This window comes from Peromyscus maniculatus, chromosome 17 (assembly GCF_049852395.1).
Source record: "Peromyscus maniculatus bairdii isolate BWxNUB_F1_BW_parent chromosome 17, HU_Pman_BW_mat_3.1, whole genome shotgun sequence".
In the NCBI taxonomy this organism is placed as follows: domain Eukaryota; kingdom Metazoa; phylum Chordata; class Mammalia; order Rodentia; family Cricetidae; genus Peromyscus; species Peromyscus maniculatus.
In genome coordinates, this window is record NC_134868.1 from 7203579 (window position 1) to 7216562 (window position 12984).

The 12984-nt window shown below is 42.3% G+C and overlaps 1 protein-coding gene across 11 annotated transcripts in view; it reads left to right on the forward strand.

The window, feature by feature from the left end:
* The window catches only part of Psd3 (pleckstrin and Sec7 domain containing 3), a 539468-nt gene extending 526709 nt beyond the window's left edge, over window positions 1-12759 (forward strand). For 8 of the 11 annotated variants that reach the window (XM_042262561.2, XM_076553258.1, XM_076553263.1 and 5 more), the window contains one exon: window positions 4593-4900. In XM_042262561.2, coding sequence (XP_042118495.1) covers window positions 4593-4808 — 216 coding nt within the window. In that variant the 3' untranslated portion in view covers window positions 4809-4900. Of the gene's footprint in view, window positions 1-4592 lie in introns of all 11 variants that reach the window. The other 3 variants (XM_076553255.1, XM_076553257.1, XM_076553256.1) reach the window with 1 other exon arrangement.
* Window positions 12760-12984: the final 225 nt, after the last annotated feature.

Below are 12984 nucleotides of genomic sequence, written 5' to 3' on the forward strand. Positions count from 1 at the left end.
TACCTTGGTAACATAACTCAGTTGACAATGTTTCATTGAGTATTTGACAAGAATAGAAAGGCTTTTGACTGTTCTCAGTACAATGTCTGGGATGATACTTAGGCCAAGTACTATGATCTAATCATACACATTGTATACATGTATTGTAGCTTCACACTGTGCCCCCAGGGTAGTATGTACAGTCAATATGAGTCACTTAACAGTAAAATACTTTTGAAGAAGGAGGATGGTCCTCCTGCCTCTTCTTCCTTGATGTTCCCTGAGCCCTAGATGCAGGAGTTGTGATCCAGATGCATAGCCATTGGAGCCGGGCTCCCCACAATCTGTTGATTTCTGCACTGTGTCCAGATGCGGTTTTCTGTGATCGTCTCTACAAAGTGCTATGATTGAAAAATTATGAGTTCAATTGAAAAATAAACTAGAAAAAAGGGAAAGAGTACACTTACTCTTCCCACTGTGTTGTTTGTCCTTGTGTACCAGCTTCAGCTTAAAACATGCCTGTCCTAGTTTATCTGAGGAAAGTCTATGAGCATCATGTCTTCTAAGAAAGGAAGAAAGAAAAATCGCCCTTCACAGATGAGGTCAGTAGTCAGTCAGAAGTACAGCCTTCCTACTCCTCCAAGAAAGCCCAGTGAAAACTCAAGCAAAGGCATTCATGCCGAGATGTTTTCTTTCATCGGAAGGGAGGCTAGCCATCTGAGTTCCGAGGCCGGTCTGCATTGCCTGGCCTTGCTTTCTCTAACAGTAGAGTAGTTCTTTTCCCTGGGCCTCCTTCACCTTTCCCTCTGCTTCCTCTTTTCCTATGAGCAGATGACTCCTACATAGCCATGCCTCTGTGCTGTGGTTAGCAAAGGCACGTGACTCACACGTGACAAGGCTTTGTAGTGTAGCTGTGAGATGCATGAAGGACAGGGTTTCCTGCGTGTCTTTTTCAGGTACATCCCTCCATGGTACCTGCTTCTTCTTCTTTTTTTTTTTTTTATTGGACTTTCAGCTCTTTATTAGATCAATCAGTTGTTTTAGACCAATTAGTTACTTTAGACAATGTAACACAGCTTTACAGAGGTAAACAAATGCAACATAAAAGAATGCAACACAGCTTTGCATCATTAAACAAATATTCCACAGCATAAACAAATTTGACACATCTTTAACTAATATTTCACAACAGTAAAGAGTCAAAATAAGGAGTCTACAATCTCACAGTATGTATTGATGCAATGACCTGAACTCAGATAACCTAATTTCAAACTCATACCTTTAGTCATTGTACTTCAGTACTACTGTACTTCATCAAAATGAGGCATTTTTCCAAAGGAGGTGATATAATAAGGAAGAGTATGAGATTCTGAAGTACAAAGTGTGAGCTGTCAAGACACTGTGATAGTTAATCACAGTTGGTAACTGGACTGTCTTGAGAAACGCCTAAAAGATCAGTGGAACACAGTTCTCTGTGTGTCTCTGAGGGTGTTTCCAGAGATGACTGGCTGGGAGGTCAGTGAACTATGAAGAAAGGTCGATCCTACATGTGGGTAGAACCTTCCCTTCACTTAAACTGGGAGTTCAGATGGGATGAAAAGGTACCTGCTTCTTCACAATAATAGAAACTACTGGCCATATCGCTTCTCTCCTTGCGTCGCTTGTATGTCTTATCAAAACCCTGCCCTCCCCATCTCCTCACTGCATGGACACTTCACTTCATGGACCAGTGTGTCTCAGCCTGGCTTCCTGAGTCTGCTTTAAACTGCCCATATGTCACTTATCCAGAATCATGGACTCTTTGAAAATAATCTTTGCAGAATTTTAATTTTGCCACCAAGGCAGTTTGGCGACAGTGTAATAAATTCTTTAAATAGATACGGTTTTAGAACCAGTGTGTCCTTTGGATTGCCTCTAGCTCTGATGACGGGGCACATGTAGCAATATGTAATGCTGGTGAGCTTTTGATTAGCGACAGGTCTGACTAAGCTCTCATGTGGTCCTGTAAGGCAGTGTTCTCTGGTTTTTGTTTCCTTATTTATGGAAATTGGAATATTCAAGTAGTAATTCTTTTACCTGCAAATAAGGAATGTTGATAGTGCCTTCTTGCATACATAAATTTGTGGTTTATCTTTATGAATCTGGGGATGTAGGGAATCTTAGGGTTGGGTCCAGCTTATTGGGTCAAAATATCAGGCTCTCTGTCCACCCCCCTCTCTGTCTGTCTTTCCATGTCTTTCAATTTTCCCTTAGGCCTAGCATGTTTTTCCTTTGTATCTATACCTCCTATCCTACATCACATGGTAACAGCTTTAGGAATCATATCAAATGGGGAGAAAGAGTAAGGCTTTGGGGCTAGAGAGATGACTCAGTGCTTAAGAGTGCATATTGCTCTTAAGGAGGACCCAGTTCAATTCCAAACACCCATGATGGACAGCTTATCATTGCCTGTAACTCTTGGAATATCTCCTGCCTCTGGCCTCAGCAGGCACTGCACTCAGGCACACGGGTACACAAATGTACCTAGTTAAAATAAATCTTTTTTAAAAGAATAAGGCCATAAAACTGGTGGCTTCTCCTCCAAAGCCCAGCTCTGCTGTGGGATGTTCTGTATGTCCTGTGGGAGCCCGTTCTTGGGCTCCTCATGGCTTTACCCAGCAGGTCCGCACAAAGGATGATTAGGACCATGGGCCTGAGTGCAGGTGTCTGAGATGGTCTGCATTTGGCTGTGCTGGGGGATGGTCTGTATGTCAAGTTGCTCTGATTGGTCAATAAATAAAACACTTATTGGCCATGGCTAGGCAGGAAGTATAGGCAGGACTAACAGAGAGGAGAAATAAAAGAACAGGAAGGCAGAAGGAGTCACAGCCAGCCGCTGCCAGGTCAAGCAGCATGAAAAGATGCCAGTAAACCACGAACCACATAGCAGGGTATAGATTTGTGGAAATGGATTAATTTAAGCTATAAAAACAGTTAGCAAGAAGCCTGCCATGGCCATACAGTTTGTAAGCAATATAAGTCTCTGTGTTAACTTGGTTGGGCCTGAGCGGCTGTGGGACTGGCGGGTGACAGATTTGTCCTGACTGTGGGCAAGGCGGAAAAACTCTAGCTACACAGCTCTCCCATCAAAAAGCAAGTTCTTTCCCAGGAGTTCCCAGCATTCTTCTGTCTACTCATTTCTGGAGCATCAGAAGGCCCATCTTAGTTGTTAGAGGGGCTAGGGAAATGGCTGTATGCTTTGTGTCTCTCTTTAGAGGGCCAGGGCAAAGAAGAGGAAATTGACAATAGCTTTTGATTGACCAACAGTGTCTGTCAGAGTTCTTCTGAGAACATGCATTCATTTATATGGTCAATTCCAGAAAGAAAATGTTTGCAGAGTGTATCCCACTGTTACCTTCCTTGGATTCAAATCAAAGTTTCCTACCTATGTATCCTGACTTTAGGCTTTCCTGACTTTATTTCCTTTTGAGTAAAAAGAAATACTAATATTACAAGTTTTCTATGATTTGTGTGAATAACTTCATGTTAGCACAAGGGCACTCGATGGATGTTCAGTGCCATGGTTGGATGCAGAACAAATTGAATGGCTAGCAGGCTTCTTACATTGGACAAAAGAACTTGGAAATGTAGCACTTGAATCTGATGTATACAAACCTCTAACCTAACTAGAAAAATCCCTGAAAGAGATATAGTCTTAACAGCTTTTGCCTCCGTTTGTTTGGACGGTCTTATAACTGACATGCTCTTGTTTAGAAATGAAACATTGTAGGGCTTGTCCAAAGTCTTTGTGTATGGAAGCTGCATGCTGAAAAGCATGTTTTGACTGGAATGTATCAAATCAGGACTCTCTACATTTCAGTGTGCTGTGCAGCAGTTCTAGATAAGTGACTTAGACAAACAGCACTGTTGGGACTAGGAAGAAACAATCGCCTCTGCAGTGTTTTCAGCCATTAGAAAAAATATCAGCCCGAGAGAGATGGGGGGGGGCTATCTGGAACATAGAAGGCATTCCATAAATAGCCAGTCACAAAAGAAGTGTAGAATGAGAAAAGCATCAGAAAGCAATTCCATGTTCTGCAAGCCTCATCTTGTTTCCTAGTAACCACTCTTCATAGTGTAAGGAGAATTGGCTGATCCTAGAAGAAAAGCAATAGAAATTCAGAGTGGCTTCTAGGGTGTATTACTGCCCTACAGGGCACTAGCAGATGGATTCAGCATGGAAGGACTATCCAGTTGACCCTTCCAGAGTTATAGAGAGCAGATGACTGTGTTCAAGCCAAGTACATTTGAAGCCCAGGTCCCATGCAGGAGTCTCATGTGAACCAGAGGTTACAGCTCCTCCTGCCCAGAAGATAAACCTCCACCTTGGGCATGTGCATTTCAGATGCGTGGCTACTCTAGCCAGAATAAGTGCTAATGAAAATTCTAGCTTAGTTTCTTGTCTCAATAAATGAGTCATCATCCTGCAGTTATGAGTACCCAGGTAACTTGGCGGCTTGGGGGAAAGTCGAGTGTCCAGAACGCTCTCGTGTGATGGGTGCTGTGTGCCAGGTTGGCTGCACACAGGCAGTTGGGACCCTCACTGACTGCACTTCTCTGATTTTTGCCTTCAGAAAACCCGCTACGAAATTTATGTCAACATTCTGAAAGAAGGAGGCAAGGAGCTCCTGAGTACTGAGGGAAACGAGGCAGTGGGACTGAAGAAGTCACATTCAAGTCCTTCCCTGAACCCAGATGCATCGCCAGTCACTGCCAAGGTCAAGCGCAACGTGTCAGAGAGGAAGGACCACCGACCTGAGACACCGGGCATTAAGCAAAAAGTTACTTAGAGTCCATCCACGGCCAGGAAGTGCTGGTCATGGAGCAAAACAGAGTTTTTCAAGATCTTTCTGGTAATCCGTGAATATATTTAAAAAAAATAGTCTGTGACTAAATGGTGCATTAGTAACCTTTTATATTGTATATTTTTGTTAGTTTCTGTACAGGTGTCTTTGCTCTTGAGTTTTTTCTTGCTTTGATGATTTGGGCGACTTTATGACTAATGCACCTTTTGTGAGGGGCAGAGGATTACAGATCCTTTCTCCTTCAGCTTTCTCTTATTTGCACTTCTGCACAGTTATTTTATGTCTTCCCAATCAACCGTTGTGCTTTTTTTTTTTTAGGTTTAAATTTTTAATCCATTGTGAAATACATAACTGGACAAGCATTGTGCTTTAGGAAATCCTAGACTTTACATGTGAAATCCTGCCCGGTCACGGAGGTGAAGTTGAATGCTTATAGATGCTCACCTAAAAAAAGGCAGTGTTGGGCGTCAGGGTGGCCGAGGGTGGGGCGCTTCTGCATCCATCCTGGCACCTGTTGTTCAGTGCTGGACACAGGCAAAGGGGGAACATGAAGAGGACAGGACTGGAGGGAGACCTTAGGGAGGCACCCGAGTCTGCCTCAGGGGTGGATGCCATTCCAGCCATGCAAGGGAAAGCAGAGGTGGCGTCACCTTGCTTGAAGGGACGCCCTCTAGGGCGGAGTGATCCCAAGCTACTTTTGTTTTCTCAAGGGTGGTGGCAGTAATCAGCCCTTTGGGAGGAAGCTGGGAGCTGCTGCAGTAGGGTGTGTGGCGTTCTGTAGGAATGTGTTACCTCACTCCCATGGGGTCTGAACTAGGAATCAGAATCATCTCTGTCATTGATTGATACCCTTCCATCCAGGAATAGATTCATTTTTGCATAGATCTGCAGGCACAAATCCTGTCCTGGTTGAAACAAAACAATGTGGAAAATGAGGTCCCTTCCCCCTTTTTTCTTTTCTACATTAGGACAAATAAGGAGCAAGCACAGCTGCACGGGACAGTGACCCTTCAGACCCAGTCTGAAGTCAGTCTGATCATAGGGACCGAAGATGGAGGAATCCGATCACTTGGGTGCAGTCACCTCTTATCTTAGTCTCATCTCCATCTCCAGAGCCATCTGACTCTGTCACTATTAAGATTGCTCCTGAAATTCTTTGTATATGTTTGATCTCATTTTTTTCTCTTGTATTCATAATGGTTTCACCTTACAGTTAAACAGTCCCTTTAGAATTCAAGGTATTAAGTAGAATATTGCCTGTAGAGGAAGAGAAAGGAATATAAAAGGTGAGCTTCCTCTATGGCTGAAGACTCTCAGGTTTCCAACCTTGAAACTGTATTCTCTAAAACTACTATCTTCCCAACAACAGATCTTCAACACTAACAGGATGACATTTGAATATTCTTTATGTCCTTAGACATTTTCTCTATTTCTACTTGGTTAGTTGAAGGTACTATGACCAGAGAATCAGCTGCTCTTGCATGAATAGCATGATTCCAGTAAGTTAGAGGAAGCCTGTTAGAAATCATGGTAGTTTATAGAGACATATCACTAGGATCTACTAGCATTTAGTTACAGGATTCAGTATTAACCTGTACTTCTTTTCACCTCTATACATGTCTGTCTTGCTTGTGCCCAGGAATAGTAACTCCCTCTAAAGTAGCTGCTTCTTTCATGGTATTTTGCTACACTATTGAAAAACATCCTTTATTTTCTATCTTGTTTAGGTAAAGGCAATTGACTTGATTTATATTTTAGAACCATGAAGCTAACATGGGTAGTTACCATTGTGGTTCATGTACCTGAGCTATTTCATAGCTTCCCATTGAACCCAATATTTCCTGAGCAAGTTGCCTTTCTTCTGGAAAGTGAATTATCACTGTCTGCTTTTTGCCTAAGTATTTGTAGTCCCTGAAGGGAAAGAGGTACCAAGACCTTTGAGTCTTGAGCATCACCTTTGAGCATCAGTAGCTGAAGAACAGTTAACATGTTTGACTGTGTTTGTCCACAGAGTGTGTCTATCTGTGTATAGGATGTTTGTGTGTATTTGCCTGAAGTATCTAATATACATTGAATGGTACCTTGCTCTAGAGTTTCTGGCATGGAGAACAGTCTGAGAATACCCTAGCATCAGCGCTGCCACTGTTCCTATCACAGGACTCACTAGTGTTGGCTCCAGAACTTAGGGCCATGCTCATAGATAATCAGATGACGAAGACACTGTTGAAGCTGTGGCCTACTATGCCCGCATCATTTATCTTGAAAAATTACTATAACATTCTTCTCTGAGTTAGAATCCCAGCCTGCCCTGATGTAATGCTGTCCATCTTCAGGGGGTAGGCTTAAAATGTGTCTTCCCCGAGGCTTCTGGAAGGATGTTGCCTGCTAAGAATGCCCAGCAGGCTATGTTTATCCTGTGGTCGGAAACACCTCTGATCTGATGGAACTCTGAGAGTCTGGTCCATAGCCAATCCCATTTCCCCCAGAGTATTGAGTCATAAGAAATGGAAGGTGGTCCTTAGTACAGCTACTCTAAGCCTGCTGCCCAGTGCACGGTACAGGGAGCTCTCCTCCCACTCCTTCCCATGGTACTTCATCCTACCCCATCTATACCTACTTTCGTCCCTACCTCAGTGCCCTGGAGCCTCGGAGTTCTTCTCCATGTGACAAAGGAGCATCTACCCTAAGCATACCCTTAATAATGACTTTCAGTGTAGAAAATCTCAAGTCATCAAAAGACTTTGATGATAGTCTTGTTGCAAACTGACCCTGTATAACATCTTTGTGTATTGTGGGGTTCACCCTACCTCACATGCTAACTTCTAAAAAGGTTTGCCAGGAACTCAATTTTAGAGATTAAAATCTAGTTACTTCCACTCAGAGTCCTTATTTTATTGGTATATCATTGGCATTACTGAAATGTACTTTAAAAAATATGTCATTTACCTAACTCTTAGAAATGTCCGATTAAGCCAAATGCTACTTATATACATTTCAGTTAATCACAGTGAGTCAAGCATGTGTGTTGGGGAAGTGCTCTGGTAGAAATAATTTATAGATTATATGCCACTTTTTAAAATTGCTCCTAGGTAAATAAGATGGAGCCAATTTCTCATGCCACGATCTTGTGAAGTTTGTAAGGCACTCTGTGCCCCTCCCATTTAGTTCCCTCATCCTGAAGATGAGACTGTTTTCAGGAAAATGGAATGTGAGGGAATTGATTCTGGAAGAGGAAAATCTGGCTGGTTTTTCAAGGCCCATCTAGGTTTGTGTTATAATCTGCTCAGGAAATTGAGTGCAGGAAGGGACACTGGCTCCTTTGCCTTCTGCCCTTTATATAAAGAGCAAGGATGAAGGGCCGTGCTCGGAAGTAAGGATCGACTGTCCTGAGATGCACATCTTGTCCGCCCTGATGATTAGAAGTCAGTTTCTCCTTTGTCTTCCCAAACCAGAGAGACCTTAGATGAAGTTAGCTGTATATGGAATTGGAATTCTTTGCCATTTTTTTTTCTAGTAGTCATCAGTTAAGCCTCACTTGACATTAAGTTTCTTAGTTTTAAACTTCCAAGTTTTTTGTGGTTTAGCTTTTGTGGATGCAGGATTTTATCAGGTCAGTAGCCCCCATTCCTGGTTTTGTCAGAGAATATCTTTGTTAAGTTCAGGGGACAGTGTGCTCTTCACTTGGAAAGCTCACACGAGAGCCAAAGTCGAATTGTAGCATCAGTTAAACCTAGACTCTGGTCCAAGAATGGTAATGCTGAAGGATCTGTGTCACTCATCCAAACAGACCAGTCAGTTTTGTAGGCAGAGGATCTCCCTTGCTCCAGGGCCTTCTACTTCATTCCCTAGTCCAGGCTGCTGGTGAACCTCTAGAGCAGCAGAAATCCCCCTCTTACTTTTGACATCTGCCATCATCATACCTTCCAGAGGACTTGATCAGTCCACATAAAATAATCCATGATCTGTTGTAGAGGTACTTTGTCACTGCATTGCCCTTCCGACTCCTCTCCATCCTTCCCATTTAACAGGCCTGACATCTGGTGTCATTCTCATTCTGCATCTGTAGAGTGGGCATCTTCGGTCAGTCAGCTCATGCATGTGGAAAGAATGTCAGTAAATACTTGAATCTGCATGGCAGTTTGCTGATTGCGTGCAAGAGCAAGGATTCAGCCAGTTACTTGTACATACAGTAGGTTTCCTTAGGTCTCGTGGGCAATTCTTTGTAATTTATGTGTATATCTGTCGTACTAAAGTATTTGGGGAAATATTTGTATAGATAGTATGTCACATGTCAAAGGAAATGCTCTCCGTCACCCGCTAATGTTGTATTTGTGGGTATTTATAGTTGTATGTATGTATGTGTATCAGTGTGTAGATTGTGTATCAGTATATGGTATATGTATGTTGAAATTATTTTTGTCTTTAACAACCAGTATAATATGAAAAGAACGTTTAAAAACCTCATAGGAATGATTATATAGTACAGTTGTTGAGAGTTCATATAGTGGTATTGTTTTATTAAACTTAAATTCAAATGATATTTTGATTAAATTTTTAATAAGACTTTACAATAGAAAATTCCATCTTTAAGCTTTGAATTACCAGGGCAAAGATGACTAAACTTGTGAATCTATTGAAGTGTACAGTGTGCAATACAGTAAGAACTCACTATAATTTGAGAAATACAGGAGAAGTGGGGGGAAAGCCAGCCTGGGCAGTCTTAGCAACTTTAGTATTAAGAGCACTTAAAGCTGAGCTGATAACTTTGGGCTTATTACAAAATGTGATGCTTTTGAGCTCGCGTTCTTTATTGTTGTAATTAGTCCAGAAAAACACATAGCTTTCTGAAGAACTGAATAAGTACCCAGTGTACCTTTTATGTACCAGTGTATATTTTAGAGTAGATCACACACTCTCCTGGTGCCACATCCTTACCCTCTTTGTTATAAAGGAATATCACAGACGATACTGAAGTCTATCAGGGCATCCCAAGATCGGGTACTGTATTCCAGGTTCGCAGTTGCACAAATTAACAGCTAGTGTCACAGGTAAAAGGACTTTAGGAACAAGTTAAAACTTTATTTAATATTTTTATACTTCAGTCTCTTTTTCCTGACTCTCCCCAAAGAAGAGCCACTGGCCTTAGTTGTTTGGTGTTATTGCTTATATTATAGAGTGTAAATAGTCACTACCGTTTTATTAACCAGCATGTTTGGTATATTTAAAGCAGCGACTGGATGTGTTTGAGTGAGTGGCTGGCTGCAGTGTCTTTGTTCATGTCTGAGTCAGAGGATTGGAACTGTAGGGTCTGAGACTATCCTCAGCTCCAGGCTGCAGACCCATATTGGTAGTTACACTTGAGTTTTGTTTTTATTAACTCTTCGGTCTCAAACTATTTTTGCAAATATATATTTCCCAATTTGTTCTTTATGTGTGGTGGGCTGGCTCTGTGGCTGATCAGCAGGGCTTCTGCAAGAATATTTCCTCCTAAGAATTACTTGTGATTTGCAGAAAACAGCCATTTGATTCAGAAATCACACAGAAAATGAGTAGTAGAAATAAGGTATATTTTAGGCCATAGTTACTTGAAATGTTTGGATTTTAATATAAAGCCATGGAAGTTGTAAAGCCAAGTAACCATTGACATGGATAATAATATTCACTCTAGAGAGTATATATGCACATTGAATTTTTATGTTGTTAGAATACTTTTTTAAGCTTTAGAAATAAGAGTTATTAGACCAAATTGAAGTGGAGGGGTAAGCTGGCTGTTTTCCACTCGGGGTCGCAATGTATGTGTTAAATCCTTTCCTAAGAGATTCACTGATTAACTGCCCCCTTAAAGTGTTTAAGGAAAAAATTAATATGCCTACAACTGCATCTGGGTGTACACACACACACACACACACACACACACACACACAGAGAGAGAGAGAGAGAGAGAGAGAGAGAGAGAGAGGAGAGAGAGAGAGAGGTTTTAAGTTATACCTTAAGTATGACCTTAAGACACTGAAGGCCAGAGTATTCTAAAGAGATGATAAATGAAGACAGTGTAAACTGTATCACAGATGTGTTCCAAGAACCAGGGAAGACGGATGGAGCGCTGGTGTTTGACTTTGAGAGGCATCACAGTTTTAACAGAGAAATGGGGATGCATGCCATGTCCTTCCTGGTGGACCACCAACTTGAAGGCATTCTTGGGACTCATAGGCAGTGACTCTCCAGCATCCCCCACTGGCCCTCTGCAGATCATTCATTGAAGAGGCGAGTGTAAATGGAGAAGCTATATTACATTCAGAGCCCCAAGTGTGGATTGCCTGCCCTGGCTCCTCAGCTGTAGGTGAGAGAGCTTGCACTGGAGTGTGCTGAACAGCTGAACACTTATCCATAGGCCAGGATCTTCAGGAGCAATAGAGGTAGGGACCCAAATCCAGTGTCCTTTTGCAGGGGAGAGTTCAGCTCTCCATAGCAGTCCTATGAAAATAAGCACTTTGACTTCCATTCCTGGAAGCACTGGTGACTGGAGAGAACTTTGGAGCTCCACTTAGCGTTTTGCCCATCAGTCTGTGCAAGCCTTCGGATACACCCACAAGTCCCAGCCACAAGGCTCCATGAAGGACCACACAGCAGGTCTGAGGCACTGCTCTGAGCCCTTACCCCGGGCAGTGGAGAGCAGGGTGAGTTTCCTACGCTGGAGCTTCTCCTTGGCCTTCTGCTCCACTCGGGCTTTCTGCTCAGCAGCAGGTATATCCTGGGTTCCGGAAACAGGAATCCAGCTGTCCCAGTGGCTTGACCCTGCTTAGGCAAGATATCAGCTCTGAGAGCGACTCAGTCATGGAGGGAGACACATAGGGTAAAAAGATCCTCAGCTTGACGCTAAGATTGCATTGGGTCTTTTCAGGAAACCGATGGGCACATTGAGTTCTGTTCAGTGCCAGAGGATATCTTCCCCTTTGCTCCCCGATGTCCAGAAATGGATACTATTTCATTTCTGTGGGAAGGGTCAAGGAACATAAAATTGCTCAACAGTGCTCTGTTCATGTGAAAGTTGTTGAGCAAAGGCCGACATGCCTCCCTGCGCTCTCTTCTACCTCAAGTTTTTGGAATTCACTTCTGGAACAGAAATTTAGACAAGGGAAGAGCCCGTGTTGTCAGCCTTGGGGACTGTGGGATGCACGTAAGGGTGGCAGTTTGTATCTGTTAAGATAAAACAGGAGCCGGGCTTTTACAGCCTCGTCACTGGTTTCTGTTTCCCGTGGCTCCAGCTGATTGGCAGTGCATAACATTCCTTTTCCTCCAAAGTTTTCTCCACCGTCCTTTCTGTGTACCGCAGCCCTGGGGCCACACGCCCCTGCACGTTGTAAAAGTCATTAGCGACCAAACAGTAGCCTCCCCTTTTCAGTGGCCAAACTGTCAGCTTCAGCCGGCCTGGGAAAGCTAGCGGCACCACACCGTGTACTGAAAACCTGTTCCTTATCACATACCAGACTCAAGAAATGCCACTTCCCAATTGCGGCATTCATGGTGGTAGTCTTTTGAATGGAACAGTAATTTATGTGCATATTGTTAAAGTGTTTAAAGAATATTTTGAAAATTAAGTTTACATTTTACAACTGCTTTATTTTTATTGAAATAACTGTATATAAATATTACCCTATTCCACTGTTATTAAAGTAAACCTAGACCTTGTAGACAAGTGGGTCAACTGTATAGAAGCTGTGATGTCTACAGTACATTTCTCTATTGTGTAAATGGCCATGAATAGAAATGCCCCTGTGTTTTTATAAGTTGAGGGTATTTTGTTGTTTTATAACAACAAAATTTATTGCATTTGAAATGGTTTTTATGTAATAGAAATCATGCAAACAGTGAAGGATTATAATATGGTATATGTAAATGTACAAACTTTAGAAAGAAATAAATACAACAAATTCAACCATTTTGGGAGAATGTTTTTATTTGCCTATTTATCCAAGTTGAATCATATTTTGAATAATAAGTAGTACTACACTCTGTACCCTTCCATAAAAGGGCAGGCATGGGGTCTGGGGACATGGTTTAGTGAGTAAGAACACTTGCTGTGTAAGCATGAGGACCTTGAATTTGGATCCGGGTACTCAGATAAAATGCTGGATATGACTGTGCATGTGCTCATAACCCA